Below are 15,190 nucleotides of genomic sequence, written 5' to 3'. Positions count from 1 at the left end.
CATCCCAACGGCGTCCTTCCCACGGCCATGCGAGGTCTGCATTCCTATCAAGAAGCATGTCGATGATCTCACCGAGTCTGGCTGTGTCTTTTAACAGATAACTGTTGCCGGTATACTGTGGACGGGACAAGTCTGAGATTTTGAAACCAGTTGCGTCTCCATTTCCTGGCTCAGGGGCACGTCTATGAGGAGCATCCCACAGCGCATGTTCCGCTTCGAATAGGTCGCAAGCCTCGCGAAGCCCGGAGGCCTTGACATTGGCGCCTGCCTTGAGGAGCATAGCAACAACTTCGGGGCGGCCTGATGTACAAGCGTAATGAAGGGGTGTTTGGCCCTTCTTGTCTTCATGATTGACGCCGGGGATAGGCAGGGGGCAATCATCTGCTACCCAAGCGCCTCGACGCGCATCTTCAAATCCAGCTAGCTGGTAAAGAGAGCCTAACAACAGTCCGACAATGTTGCTTTGCCTGCTTCTAACGGCGAGGTGGAGTGGGGTCAAGTCCTCATTGGTGGCAACATTCGGGTTAGCACCTGCGTCAAGCAGCTTCTTGGTATGGTATTCTGAAGCGGTGACGGCAAAGTGCAGCGGAGTAATGCCGTCTTCATCAGCAGCGTCGACTGTTCCCGCCCGTGAGATGAGCAGATCCAAGGGGTACGTCGCGTCCGGTTCGCTCGACCCTCGACGAGCCTTACACGACAGGTTGTGAAGTGGCGTTCTTCCTTTCTTGTTCGACTGCTGAGGGTCAAGTCCCAGGTCCAGGAGCTGCTTCCAGACAGGAATGACGCTGGTGAAGTTATCGAAGTTTGAAGGATGCCAGCTGAGTTCGCGGAGCAAGCTATTCCCATCGTTGTCGACAACATACAGATCGAGCCCCAGGCTGATCAAGAAGTCCAGTCGGGGGGGGATATTCCTGGTAATTTAAAAGTCTCTTTGAGCTCCCAGGGTGGCTTCTCACAGCTTCGTGCAACAAACTGCGACCTTTGGCATCGCAAGTGTTGAGCGTGGCACCCCGTTCTATCATTGCCTTCATGTCTCTGTGAGGGTCTTTGCGATCGGAAGTACGGGACTTGACCATTCTGAAAAGTGCGGTACAGCCATTTTTGTCTTTGGCGTTGATGTCAGCTCCGGCACTGAGTAACATGTCCCATATCTCTTTCGGATAGTCGCATGAAAACCTCATGACGTCCATGGGTGTCATGTCAGACTTGTTTCTGAGATTGACGTCGGCACCTAACTCAATCAGTTTCTTGATGATTCTTGCGTCTGGGTTAGACTTTCCGAGGGCGACGTGCAATACCCCATTACCCTCGCTATCCACGACCTTACAGTCCGGGCCATACTCTAAAAACTTGAGAGCCACGAATGTAGCGTTGCGATCGAGGAGGAAGAAGAGCGGCGTCTTTCCATTTGAAGGTACTGCCGCGTTCAAATTCGCGTGGCCATTCTCAATCAGTTGAGATACGCTGTCTGTATTTCCCGGATTGTGAAGGGGTGTGTGGCCCTTGTTGTCGGCGATGTTTGGGTCAAGGGATCTTTCTAGCAGTAAACTCATCCACACAGGATTGTCTTTCGCCGCATGCAGCAGCGTTGATCCATCTGAAAACCGTTGGTGGACATTCTCACCACACTCGATGAATGCCTCGAAAACCTCTCTAGCCGCTAAAGGGTCACTTGTTAGAGGTGTCCTATGAGTTCGAGTCGGGCCTTCGCAGGCAATGTACAGGGCAGTAAGATCCCTTCTTCTCCGTGGGTCGGATGCGTTTTCGGATTCCTCGATATCTGACTCGGAGTCGCTGTCGGAGTCGTACTTTGGCGCATTACAGCCTCCGAACTCTTCGTCTCGTCGACATTGGATTGTAACGTCTGCGCCACTCTTAAGAAGTAGCAGAGCTGTCTGTGCACTGCCGCTTTTACACGCTCGAAACAGAGGCGTTCCACCTCTGATTTTGCGGTTGATGTCAACGCCAGGCTCGGCCAAGATTCTGTTGACAATCTTATCCTGGCTGCTCTCAGCTGCCCAAGCCAACGCTCGATGAAGAGCCTTCATGTCATGTAAGAAGGGCAAAAATGCCTCGACTGCTTCCAAATGCCCATGGTGGCAAGCGTACTATTGAAAGAAGTCAGCCTTCACACGGCAAACCTTTCTCCAGCGGTGCATAAGCACAGCCAGGCTGGACTGACCATGAGCGGAGTGTGTCCTCTCGTTCTTGACGCGTTACCACACCAGTTGCCGGAATTTTCTTTCGTCTTCAGAGTCAGCGGGTTGACGCCTGCTTCGAATAAAACCTTGACAACCCCTGCATGGTTCATTAAGGCAGCTCGATGAAGAGGCCTGAGTCCCTCATTCTCATCTGAGTCTGGGTTCGCGCCTGCGTCAATTAACGTTTTAACGATGTCCCTCGCCCCACAATCAGCTGCCCAGAAAAGTGGCGATCTGCCGTTGACATCTACAGGGTCAGCGGCGGCACCCGGTACGGTCAGCTGATGCCTCACCCAGTCCGATAAGCCATATCTGGCCGCGATATGCAAAGGGGTTACGCCGCTAATCCCTTCATCCCAGCGAATTTCGAGCCATGTGTTCAACCAATGAGGGTTCTCGACAAACATGTCTAGTGCCTGGTTGATCTCCTTCTGCGGATAACCTTCGCGGGTCGATTTGGCAAGATGGACGTGCCAGTTGCTTGCTGCATAAGCAACGAAGGGATACTTCAAGTTTACTTCAGCAGTGTCTAGTCTTTTGTAGCCGCGCCTGGGTTTGTTTAAGGGCGAACGACCGATTCGTCTTTCTCGGGACTCATCTCATCGAGGCAACCGGCCTGTAGGTAATTCAAACATGCTAAACCAAGTCTGGCGTTCGTCTCTCCGGAGGTCAGAATATGGCATGCAGAATTGTGGTTCCTGTTGATGTCTGTGAGGTACTCTGTGAGTGTGTGGTGAATCACACAGACGGTCTCATCGGGCAGTATTTCCAATAAAGAGCCACAGGCTGCTCTCACTATGTCTTTGCTGAGCTTGAGGTCCTGGTTGACGAGACTATGATGGGTGGTCTTGATGATATCGGCCATCTCCAGTAGGCCGAGCGGTCGGGTGGCGTGTGTAATCCATTGTAGAATGAAGAGCTGAACGTCTTCGGGAACGCCAGACCTCCGTGAGTGTTCACGGAGCAGATTGGAGTATATGGCCGACATATCCTGGAGGAAAGCCTTCAGAACCTTCTTGGCATTGGCTCCTGGGTTGAGGAAGGCATCTATGGCGAGTTTGGCATATAAGAAGATGCCATGCGCTTGACCTGGGATAGCCTCCCTGATGAACTTTTGGTCCTCTAGAGATATATCTGAAGACTCCAAGCTCGTTCGAACATAGGTGGCAATGTCGACGTCAACCAGGTCAGACTGCAATTGAATCTGAGAATGATTGGGACCTCTCATGAGTGGCTCCATCTCAGGCATGAATCTGCTGGTAACGAGCACTTTGACTCTGTGAGGCTTCCAAGTCCCGAGCTCACCCAGAGCGCGGATGAACGTCCAATGGTGCCGATCCATCTCGTCCGAAGCGTCAACGATGCAGAATGCTTTCCCATGTAATCCGGAAAGTGCCACCCGAAGATCTTTCCAGAGGCCTTCCATTGACATGCTGTTGAGAGATCGCTTGTTTTCGACGTGTTCCTTGATCTGCTTCTGCAAAGGCGGGCTGTATAGCAGCAGTTGATCCAGCCAGTCTCTCAACAGCGCAACGGGTTCATGGTTGGCGTCAATGATCTTCCGAAAGAAGAAGTACAGCACCGGGGTTGCTGGTTGATTTTGGGACAGGTCTCGGACAACTTTGGACGCCAAGACTGACTTTCCAGAGCCTGGTATTCCCTTGATCCATAAGAGTCCTTGCTCTTCACCTTTGAGCCAGTTATTGTATGTGCTGTTGGATGCGATCCATTCGCCGGTGCCTGGGACGCGAGATGAGAGGTGCTTTCGATATTCGCCGCTTTCAAGGTCATATTTGGTCGGCTGTAGCCAGGCTCTTTGGTTCTCGATCACCTCGGGCGGCTCTGGCAGAATTTGATCGGGGTTGTAGTCGCTAATGTCGTCTCGGTCAATCATGACAGCGTCGCTGTCGCTGTGACTCGCAGACATAGTGGTCTTCAGGTCCAGACTCACTACGAGGTCGAACTGAAGATTAATGTTCAAGATGCTTACAGTGCTGGCGTTGGAATATCGTGCAATTGGAACCAGATAACGATTAGTCACGTAACGAAAGAGAACTTTTTTGGAACGAGTAAATGGAAGTCGGAGAAAACACAGAAGATTATGACGTGGAGCAAGATTGGGTGACCAGAATCCAATCAATCAGTTGCCTCAGGTTTGGAAGTGGCTGCCTGTTGTGGGTGGCGAATCACCGCTCAGCGATGTGAATCCTTCCAATTCTTGGCATTCCTCAACGAATTCTTCCAGGGCTTCTGGCCAAAGAGGTCTCCAATTCAATGTTAAGGCATAGATGTCAAAGAGTTAGAAATCCTACCAACACAGTAGTCAAATGAAGCCTAGAAGGCTAGAACCCGATCCCCCACGCAGCAGGCCCGCATCATGTTAGTCACGACCAGTGCTGCGCTTTATGGCAGCATAATTAGTTACTCCATTCTTGAGGAATTAATTGAAACTCTCTCAATGTCTCCTAAGACGTAACCACCAAGCTCTTAGAGTTCGTATCCCACCGGTTCGTTCTGAGATGGGAGTGGGATGCCGATACCAGTCCTGAATAGCCCAGCTAAGCACCTCCACCGCCGGCCCGCCCTGCCGAGAGATGGAATGTGGCATCAGATCTTGATGTTTGAAGCCTGGGATGATGGATCCTCAGCGCAAACTCAAAGATATTGCAACGACGATCAGGTTCCATCCCACAGCTAGCGTTCCTCAGCCCCTGCATCCACGTTGCTGGATCTGCCCGAAACCTAATTCATGGCCTTGGCTTAACTTGAGACCCTGGGCCTGAGGATGGGGGCGTTTTCTCAGCCAAGAAGCTACGTGCCCAATGTTATTCTTTAGCAGCTTACATGTGCCTAGCAGAAGTAGACAAGAGTCCTGTCGAGGATGCGGATGTAGCGATTCTTGTTTCCTTGAACGGTCAACTAAAACATGTTTTATGGATCCGGTTATTAATGCACCGGCTACCAGAAACACACAAAAGCAATAATTCCCGACGATTAGGAGATCAGCCACAAAACTGAAGATATTCGAGGATTGAGTCAATGGTGTTTAGAGACGGAACCATAAAATATTCGCCGTCGATCTAACGGTGCCCCCGCTCCGCAATATCTCCGCAGCGAAACTCTATTTCGCGGCCCCTGCATCGCATCGTGAACTCCGTGTTTAGTGCGACGCGGACTACGTGCCAATTTTCTTTCTCAACATCACAAGGTACACCGCAATGGGCCGAAGATCAAAACAGACATCTTGCTTTCCATGTGTTGAGGCCAAGAGGCGTTGCGATCGGGCACTCCCCGCCTGTTCCCGATGTCTAGATCGGGACGTTGACTGCGCATACCCACCGGTCCGCCGGTCACGGCTCCGTCCGCCGCCAGACTCCTTCGATTCGGGGTCGCAGTCCGTTTCCAATTGGGACTTGGAATCAGCCTGGCCCGCAATACAGGATGACATGAACGTTATTGCTCTGCAGGTGGAGGGTATCGACGCCCTAGCGGACACCTTCTTCGCTTCCGATCAGGCAGCTGAAGTGCCGAGTACTCTATCCCTCGAGATCGACCACAACCTCGAGGCATCCTCATCATCCTCAATTACAAACCCGAATCAGTCGAACAGCGAATCGAGCCCCAACCAGCTTAGCCCCACCGTGGAGCGTCTAAGCTGGTTCCTGAACTCCCCGTCCTGGGCCATCGCCTACCACTACCACCCACCGGGATCCATCCCTCCGGCCGCCGTGTTCACCAACTTCGTCCGCGGCCTGCAGGACTGGCTCGTCCGCTTCCTCCGCAAAGGCCACAACCCCTTCATCCACCGCAACCTCTACACCGAATCGAGCATGCCGCGCTGCCTCCAAGACGCGTACGCCGCCATCGCCATCGCGCAGAACGTCACGCCGGACAACGAACACGTGGTCGACGCCACCTCCGCGACCTACATCCTGGACCTGATCGCCAGCCACTCGGCGGCGGAGCCGGCGTTTTCCCTGCTCACCACGAGAGAACACCTCGCTCGCACGCAGGCCCTCCTGATCCACCTCTTGCTGTCCCTTTTCTCTCCCTCCATATCCCGCCGCGCCAAGGCGGAGAGCCTGATCGACACGCTCCGCCTGTGGGCCCAGCAGCTCTGGGAGTCTGCCGCGCTCGACGCGACCTCCTCGTCCGTTTGCTCGAATACCCTGTCGTTGCCTGAAGACGCTGGCGCCGACACGACGGACATGGTGCAGAATCTGTATCGGGCGTTTGTCCTGTCAGAGTCGATCCGCCGGACGTACCTGCTGACGAGCATCGCTACTGGCGTGTACGGCGCGCTCAAGGCAACGTGGTCCGAGACGTGCGGCGGGGATATATGCATCACCGCGCGTGCGGAGCTGTGGGACGCGCCTTCGTCCGCGCGGTGGGAGTCTAGCGCTCGCAAGGCGGATCCGTTGTTTTTGCATAGTCTGCACGGGCAGAGCTTGGTTGAGCGCGGGATACCTGCTGCGGAGGTTGATGAGTTTGCGAGGCTACTTTTCACGGTGATGTGGGGGCTTGAGAAGGTCGAACGTTGGGTTGTGAGTACTGGCGATAGTGTATCTGTCATGTATTGAGGATGTATGACTCTCTGTCACGATGCACCTCAATTGTAAGATAAGGCACATAACGTTGGCCTATCTCTATTTGGCGAATAAGGGGACTATTCTTCCACAGATTGAAATGAAGATTTTGCCATGCATGCGGTTTCGTACACGGTACTTCGGTACTGACTTCACCAACGTTGCAGACATGGTAAACCCTCATCAGCCATCCTTTTGTTGATTTCGTCCGTGGCGGTGTTCCAAAGGCCCCTCACTTGCTCTTCATCTGACGCCACCGAAGCAGGAACACCGATCTTCCCCACCGGCAACAGAAATCGCCCTTTGTATGCAGCCGGATTCTCCTTCACATCTGTCGAAGCTGCCGCAAACAGGGAGGTTGCAGCACCTTGCTCCGGCGAGAGAAACGTCAAGCGCGCAATGGTCCTGACCATGGCGTTGTTAATCGAGAACACGCCCTCTGTGGCGACCTCTCCCGGGTGCACCGCAACAGATATGATGGGTAAACCCTGCTTGTCCAGCCTGCTCTGCAACTCTTGCGCGAACATGAAGTTGGCCGCTTTAGAGACCGCGTAGCGGATCATGTCGAAGCCAAAAGCGAACTTGCCGAAATACCGCCACTGTCAGGGGTGCGACAGGACCGGGCTTCGGAGGCAGTCGGGCGAGGTGAAGGGGAACTTGAAGCCACTGGGTAGCATCGCGACTTGTGCGGTGGAGGTTAGAGTGACGATGCGGACATCGGCGTCTTTCTCCGCGGCGGCACTTTGGAGTAATGGGAGAAGGCGGTTCGTAAGCGCAAAGGGGCCGATGAAACTGGCGTTGCTAGTCAGGAGAGAATTTCGTTTTCCACCCGCTGAACTTACTTCACAGCCATGTGAGGCTCCCATCCCGCGCCAACTGATTCGGTTGACCAGGTCGCTGCTGCTGCGTTGTGGACTTCTAAAGCGTCAGCATGGCTGACGTCTTCTTCCGGGTTGGGTATGGGCAAGTGGCATACTTAGGAGGTCAAGCCTTTCCTCCTGTGTCTTCAACCAATCCACTGCGGCCGTGATGCTACCCATATCCGCGAGATCCATCTTGACCCATTGGAGATTTTGCGGCTCGATCTCGGGGGTTTTGTCTAGAATGAGCCTTCGTGTCTGCACACCTTTGGCCTCGGATCGCACCGCCAGATACACTTTGGCGCCATTCAGCGCAAGACATCTGGCTGTCTCGCGTCCAATGTCACTGCTGTAGGAAGAATCATGTAAGCTGAGGCTTGTTGAATGTGGGTGGGTTGACTTACTTTGCGCCGGTGATGACAGTAATTTTCCCATGCAGTGAAGGGATATCATCCTCTGAATTCCATTGGGTCGTCATACTTACGGTGTCAAATTAGACAAGTAGAGATTTTCTGTCGCCTTTTTTGGTATGTTTTCATTCAGCGCTAAATAGCAAGCTGGAGACTGGCATATATCTACACTATAGCTGTATTTACCTAAAAATCAAACAACTTCTTCACACGCATCAAAATACAATGCTATAATAAGTACGATTGCAGCAATCTTCGTCCTCCGAAAAGCATACTTAGGATTTGCGGACATGGAGCGGAGGATTTGTGGACGTACCGCGGACGAGAGTGGGGCTAGGGAACCGGAGCTCACGGCCCCATTTCTGAGGCGCCAGTCATCGGAAAGCCATCCATCCCGGTACTTGTAGCACATGACCTGACAGCTCGCACATCAGAAGCAGTGAAACCACAGGTGCAGCCGTCGGGACTGTGATTTGGGACGATCGCCTGTCTCTCATTCGCAGGCGCTGGTTGGCTGCCTGAGCTTTGGGTTCTGCAATTGCGGTTTTGGGCCCAAGCTCCTGCTGCGTCTGGGGTGGCACGTGCCTCCTGCCGGATGGGAAGCTCCGCCCAACGCTGTGGACGAACTCACCTACGTCATGGGCTGGTCACCCTTCGAATTCCACCACGCAACACGCCTGTTCGTCGCGACTTCACGTCGACAACCTCCAAGCTCTTAGCGACAGGATACACCACATTCGACCCGGGCATGAATGAGTTGACGCGCATATCCAACACATCGTCCTACGGCTTCAATATCAAGTGGCGCACGATGCTGTCCTGCTTCGGGTTCGGCAAGTCGCGCGAGGATCGCGAGCGAGAGCCTCTGCTGCCGCGCTACAATGACGATACGGCGCTCCAGCAGCGGCTGCACGAGAAGCTGCACACGTATCAGATGCTGAGAGCTCTCGGCAAGGGATACATGCCGTCCAACGAGCAGCTCATCGTCAACCTGCGCACGCTGCTGTCTTGCGACATCCTTAACCCCGACACGCCAGACCTCAGCGACTCTGGGCGCAAGCTCATCCTCAACGTTAAGCTCCTGATCAAGCAGCTGATTGAGCTCCTGCTGCACAAGAACGACCAGGACCAGATTCAAGATTTTATCTGGTATTTGACGAAAGCTCGCTTGTCCATCGACGCCTACGACATTGGTGCTCGAGCGTCAAAAGCCAGGGCCAGAGCCGATACAGTTGCTGGTGGGTCGATCCCTACTGACACCTTAACACCGTGGATGCCGTGTACTGGGAGGACCCCACGTTCCATCAAAGTCAAATAAATGAAAGCCTGACTGGACTTTAAACTGACAATTGCCAAGCATACAAAAGCTTACAAACCGTCGGCTCTCTCGTCTTAACCAATTCTGACTTTCGCCTTTTGCTATCGGACCTCGGCACCATTGGTCGAGAGGTGTTCCGCGACACAGCTTTCACCCTATCCGACGTGTCCAAGCAGGCCGCCAAGAAAATCGAGCCGTCCAAAGAGGAAGAGGAAGCTCTCCGCCACCCGAACGGGGACTCGAAGCCTCCCCCTTCCAAGGACGACTTCCAGGATGAGGTCGTCGAGGTTTCCCAAGTCGTTGCTGATGGTGTCGCCAAAGTCGCAGATGAAGCCAGCCAGAGCCTGGTGGATCATGTCACCGGCGACGAACAAGAGACCATCGTGCACCGATTGAAGAAGACAATTCTCAACTTGCGCGACCGTAAAGACTACTCTGATTCTGTGTCCACGCTGTCGCTTCTGATCCGACGATATCTGCTGGTTTACTGGCACGCCATCTCCGACACCATCGAAGTTGCGCAGGATGACATCAACACCAACCCCGAGGCGGACCGGGCCCTGAAGAACTTCTGGCTCTTTTTGACCTCTCTCGGTGACCGCAACCATTGGAACGAAGTCGAACGCATGTTCAAGGTTGTTATGGAGCACGGCCGAAGTGACCCTGAGTTTGACGAGCTCGTCAGGCAAATCGGCAACTTGCTCCAGGACATGTTGACGGATCCCGACTTTTTCGAACATGCCGAAGACCGCTTCAAGGAGTTGAGGGCCAAGTCAAAGGAGCTTACATCTGAGTCATCCGTCAGGGATGATCTCGACGCATTGCTCGACAAAGTTCAACTGGCCTTGCACTCAGTGCTTGAAGATGCTGACATCAAAAAGGTGCTCAACACCACCCAAAGAATCCTCAAAATTCTGTCGCCTGCCCACCAATACACGAACGGGGAGTTGGTGGCGGACTCTGTCAACGTCTTCATCCCCTTGCTGGTGCAGGCTATCCAATACGTGCCAATTCCTCGCTTGGAGGTTTCAGCACCGGCAATTGACCTCCTTTTGGAGAACCTAATTTTGGAACCAGGGCGCACCGTCAACAACAGCTCTTTCCTCCCTTACAAGATCAATATATCGACCCAAAATGATGTCGAAATTCGCAAGGCCCGCTTCCGGACGACTTCCACAGTGAAAACGCTCATGCGAATTACCATATCGGGCCTGTCAATTGCCGCAGAGGATCTGGGCTTTTGGCTCCGCCTTCATTCGGGAATATTGAGGTTAGCCGATGCTGGCATCGCTGGATTCCACCTTGATGAGCGGGGTATCGATGTTGCCATTGATGTGGAGGTCGGAAAGGAGCGACTTGAGGACATATTGACTCTGCACAATGTCCGCGTTCGCATCCACCATCTCGACTACACGCTCCGCAAGAGCAAATTCGCCTGCCTCGCTTGGGTGCTAAAGCCGATTATACGACCAATTGTCAAGGCCGCATTGGAAGCCCAGATTGCTGCCAGCATCGGCGAGTTGCTTCATTTCGCTAACAGAGAACTTCTTTTTGCTCGTGAGCGGCTCAGGGCCACCCGCATCGCCGACCCGCAGGACCTGTGGACATTCCTCAAGGCCGTGGCAGCGAGATTGGTGCCTCCGGAGGATCCAGATCTCTACACCCGAGTGGGCGTTGCGCAACCCGGCCGGGGTGTCTTCAAGGGGGTCTATGCCCCCGGCAGTCTCGTCAAAATGTGGAACGAGGAGGCGGCCCTGGCAGGCGATCGAGTGCACGAATATCAGAGAGACGGGTGGCGCAATGCAATCTTTGACATTGGCACTACAACGGTCTGACGTTGCAGTGCTGCTGGCGGGTAAATGGCGCAGTCGCAGTCAACCGACGGAAGACTGCAGTTTGTACGAAAAACATCAGGGACAAGACACGGCACGGAGGACAACGGTATGGAGTCAAAAGCAGCATGTTTTGTGATGTATTCCTAGAGGCGATAACAGGGGAAACAGGACCTTCTACAGAAATGGCAAGTCGTTAAATCATCAAAAAGCATGTGCTTATGGCGCGAAGTGGCGGATGCTTCCGGCAGATGCGCTGCATGCTACGCTGCCAGCAAGCAGTCTGTGTGCTAGCTGTGCAGCTTCCCGAAAGCAACCAGCCGCCGGTGCAATTGTTGTCCCAGCCTACCATCGAGACAACTTGTCAGCCTGCAATGCACAGGTCGCTGCTGCCGTTGTGTTCGCTTGACACCTCAATCGAGCAGGAGCATAGTGACACGATCTGTGCCAAGGTCAATTCACTAGAGCTTAAACGGATCTTTGCCTTGAACAAGTTTACGTCTAGAGGGGCTCAGTACAACAGCTTCCCTATTTACTCGGGTTACATAAGTTTAATCAACCGACGTCTACAGCCACAGGCGCGTATCAAGCGCCGGAAACCGTGGAATGCGCGGGCCCAGCAAGAAGGACTCCGTGATGCCATGAGCACATGCCGGTGTTGGCTCGAGTCATCAAGCACTATGCTCCCGACGTCTACAGCCACAGGCGCGTATCAAGCGCCGGAAACCGTGGAATGCGCGGGCCCAGCAAGAAGGACTCCGTGATGCCATGAGCACATGCCGGTGTTGGCTCGAGTCATCAAGCACTATGCTCCCGACGTCGAAATACCGTTACAACGCCCCTTGCAGTGCGCCACCCCGTTATTGGCGTCGCACAGCGACCGATTGCTGCGGGGCCATCCCGAAACTTACTGGTGCTTGAATTCGGGACGTCTTTTTTGGAGGAAGGCCGACATCCCTTCATTGAAATCGCCAAGGCTAAAAGTCGAGTAGTAAAGAGATTTCTCCATGGTCATCCCGGCGTCCAAGTGGCTATTTTCAACTGTGACGGGGTCAGCGAGTCATAATTACAGGGACCCGCCCCCTCGATCCCTAAGTGGAATCCGGAAGCCATCCCCCAAACGGAGAAAAGGGAGAGAGAGTGAGGGAACCCACCGGTGAGGACAGCCTGCTTAGCCGTCTTGACGACGGGGCCCGACATGACGGCAATGCGCTCAGCGAGCTTGAGGGCCGCTGGGACGACCTCTGCGCGCGGGAACACCTTGTTGACGACGCCCAGTCGCTCAAACTCGGCTCCGCTTGCTGAATCGCCCGTCAGGACGAACTCCATAGCCTAACAACCGTTAGTTCAATCTATCTCTAGGGCGCAGTGCGCTAGCTCATTGGAGAGTGAGTCGATAAAGATGAACGGGTCAAACTTTAAGTTGATCTTCGTTCTCGGCTTGACTTACCTTGTGCTTTCCAAGGGCGCGAGCTAGCCGTTGAGTTCCGCCAGCACCCGGGATGGTTCCGATCTTGATCTCAGGGAGGCCAAAGGAGGCGTCCTCAGCGGCATAGATCATGTCGCACTATCGAATGTGATGAGCACAGCACGTACACGCCCAAAGCGACTTTTCTCGCCTAGCAGCAAGACCGTGGGGGGGCTCATGTCACTTACCGCCAGGGCAATCTCGCAGCCACCGCCCAACTTGAGGCTCGCGCATTAGCCAGGTTTTTCCAAGTTCTGGAGGGAGGAAAAGAAAGCAATTGGACCGGGGGGAGTCGCCTTAGGGCGCCAAAACGGCCTACCGCCCAGCCAAGACGCCAAACGCACGACGACGACGACGGCGGCGGAAAACAACTTACGGCAAATCCGACAACAGCCGCGATGATGGGTTTGGAGAACCTGGCAAAGGCGTCTGTTAGGTCCTTGAGGAAGGCCCTGTTGTGGGCCTCTGCCGTGGAGATCTGCACCAGCTCGTTCAGATCCATTCCGGCTGCACCATAAAACGGATTAGCTAACGTTATGGTGTCCATTAGATTAGATGAAAGGTCCGCCTGCTGGGGCCCCCGTCGAGGATTTTCATGACGTTTCAGAGATTCAGAAACGTCGACGTTCCAACGACGGACGGAGGGCGGGGCCCACCACCGCCTATGTGTATCACGTCCGTGGGGAACCAGATGGAGATGGGATGGCAGTTGCGGTGCCTTTCAGGTTTGACTGCCGTGTGCGGCGCCGCGCCTGTTGGTGATGCGCCTGGATGCACGTGGTAAGGGGGTCCAGGCCAACCTGCGCGTGTTGATTGACAAGCAACTGCAAGAAACAGCAGATGCCGAGGGGGAAAAACGAAGGGGAGGGGAGGGGGTCGAGATTTCGAACGCATGAGGGGGTGTTTGTCTGTCGCACCAAGACTTCAAGATCCCAAACGGCGAACACTAGAGCTTTTGGGATGCAAGAACTTTTGGAGAAAGAAACATGGACATGTCTCGAGTGCTGAAGCTGGAAGCTGGAAAACTGGACGGAAGACGAAACGTACCGCAAAAAGGTCCATCAGGGCCGCCGGTGATGACCACGGCGCGGACGGCTTCCAAGGCATCGAGATGCACCAGTGTCGCGATTATCTCGCCGATCATGACCTGAGAGAAGGCGTTTCTCTTGGCCGGGCGGTTGAATCGAACGAGGGCGACGCCCTTGTCGGCTTCCACGGTCAACTCGAGCGTTTGCAGGCTGTCCATATTGGAAGAAACCTCGGGATGGCGATAAAGCGGGAGAAAAAAACAAGCAAAAACGTGAGGGGCGAAATTGGAGAAATGGAGACAACGGACGGGGGACCGGTTGGGATTGACTTGGAATGAGAGTCAAAAGCGTGGTGAGCACATGGCAAGAGAGACAAAGAAGTTGGACGTTTTCTTCTTGATACTTTTTTATTTTTTCCGTCGTTGCTTCTTTCCCCTCACGAGGTTTTGCTTCTTCACTAACACCGAGCGCGCAGTCCAGGAGGGCCGCCCTGTTATGACCGAATTCGGCCGACCGACGAGGGTGAGGGGAAAACAGTGCGTCGCAGGGCCCTTCTCAGGGTCGCATCCGACTGGAGCCTCCAAAAATGCACAGGAGTAGCAGTGCGGATAATCAGAGGGCGAGTTGAGTGCAGTTGGTGAGGGGGAGGGAGGGCGGCCGAACACTTTGAACGGTCAAGACAGGCGTTAGGAGCCGCGAAGAACAGGGTTCACCCCGGGCGGCCGGCGACCGTCGCCCAACCGGGGAGGAGGCGACACCACCAACATCATTTCATCAACGCATCAGGGACGGGACGTGGGTTGAGAGAAAGTTGTTCGAGACGGAGCACAGCGCAGAGATGACAAGGGGTCAACAAAGTTCACGCATCGGCTGTGAATCCGCAAGCGCCTGGCAAATCCTCCACGATCGATGGTACGTACTGAAGGGAGCAATCCGTCAAGTAATGGGACTGATTGACAACAACTTTGTAAGCCCCCCCCTGACGAACCCTTCTCCCCCCGTGGCCTTACCCCTACTCCCCTGCACCGGGGGATGTTCAAGGGAGCCCCTAAATCCTGACGTCCTGTCCACAAAGTCCCTTGCTACAGTCCAACTTCACGTCCTACAAGGTCCAGGTCCGCCAGCAACAGCAAGTCCTGAGGAAACAGCTGCCGCATTGGGCGGATCTGGTCCGGATCGACCTCCGTTTTTCCCGCATTTGGAGGTCTCGTCCGGGCCAGCCCCGCCGTTCCGCACAGTTGTTCCGCACAACAACTGTTACCGCGGGATGGAGACAGGGCCGCAGGCGCGTTACAACCAAATTTCTGCCCGTTTTGGGGCCCTAAATTCAACCTAGTCGGTTTGGCCTACTACTTGCTCTCTATGGATACCGTGTTATGGTTATGGATACCTGCAGACTAACGGCAAATCTCCAGCACTACTAGGCCTGTATGCGTACATAGTACACGCGCTCGTAAGGGAGGCGTATTCTCGACCGTGCCCCGGTG

At 54.2% G+C, this 15,190-nt stretch overlaps 5 protein-coding genes across 5 annotated transcripts; 2 read left to right on the top strand and 3 right to left on the bottom strand.

Moving 5' to 3' along the window:
* Nucleotides 1-5,647: 5,647 nt before the first annotated feature.
* Nucleotides 5,648-6,781, top strand: gsfR2-3 (Transcription factor gsfR2; the record flags this gene model as incomplete). Its single annotated transcript, XM_032026103.1, has 1 exon — nt 5,648-6,781. One exon carries the CDS (start codon nt 5,648-5,650, stop codon nt 6,779-6,781), a length of 1,134 nt encoding a protein of 377 aa, XP_031877425.1.
* A 158-nt stretch (nt 6,782-6,939) lies between these two features.
* Nucleotides 6,940-7,350, bottom strand: CGGC5_v001646 (Retinol dehydrogenase 12; the record flags this gene model as incomplete). Its single annotated transcript, XM_032026102.1, has 1 exon — nt 6,940-7,350. The coding sequence occupies one exon, from the start codon at nt 7,348-7,350 to the stop codon at nt 6,940-6,942; it is 411 nt and encodes a 136-aa protein (XP_031877411.1).
* A 39-nt stretch (nt 7,351-7,389) lies between these two features.
* On the bottom strand, nt 7,390-7,842 carry CGGC5_v001645 (putative oxidoreductase; the record flags this gene model as incomplete). The annotated part of the gene is made up of 3 exons (XM_032026101.1): nt 7,390-7,579; nt 7,630-7,702; nt 7,764-7,842. The coding sequence occupies 3 exons, from the start codon at nt 7,840-7,842 to the stop codon at nt 7,390-7,392; spliced, it is 342 nt and encodes a 113-aa protein (XP_031877422.1).
* A 963-nt stretch (nt 7,843-8,805) lies between these two features.
* CGGC5_v001644 (Uncharacterized protein) lies at nt 8,806-11,210 on the top strand (the record flags this gene model as incomplete). The annotated part of the gene is made up of 2 exons (XM_032026100.2): nt 8,806-9,295; nt 9,415-11,210. 2 exons carry the CDS (start codon nt 8,806-8,808, stop codon nt 11,208-11,210), a joined length of 2,286 nt encoding a protein of 761 aa, XP_031877423.2.
* Nucleotides 11,211-12,114: 904 nt separating this feature from the next.
* CGGC5_v001643 (Enoyl-CoA hydratase) lies at nt 12,115-13,921 on the bottom strand (the record flags this gene model as incomplete). The annotated part of the gene is made up of 6 exons (XM_032026099.1): nt 12,115-12,248; nt 12,362-12,539; nt 12,658-12,774; nt 12,864-12,893; nt 13,052-13,182; nt 13,723-13,921. The coding sequence occupies 6 exons, from the start codon at nt 13,919-13,921 to the stop codon at nt 12,115-12,117; spliced, it is 789 nt and encodes a 262-aa protein (XP_031877424.1).
* Nucleotides 13,922-15,190: the final 1,269 nt, after the last annotated feature.

Source organism: Colletotrichum fructicola (assembly GCF_000319635.2).
Source record: "Colletotrichum fructicola Nara gc5 chromosome Unknown KSG_Nara_v1_contig01, whole genome shotgun sequence".
Taxonomy (NCBI): Eukaryota; Fungi; Ascomycota; class Sordariomycetes; order Glomerellales; family Glomerellaceae; genus Colletotrichum; species Colletotrichum fructicola.
Note: the sequence above shows the minus strand (reverse complement) of the source record. Positions and strands in the feature narration are given on the sequence as shown.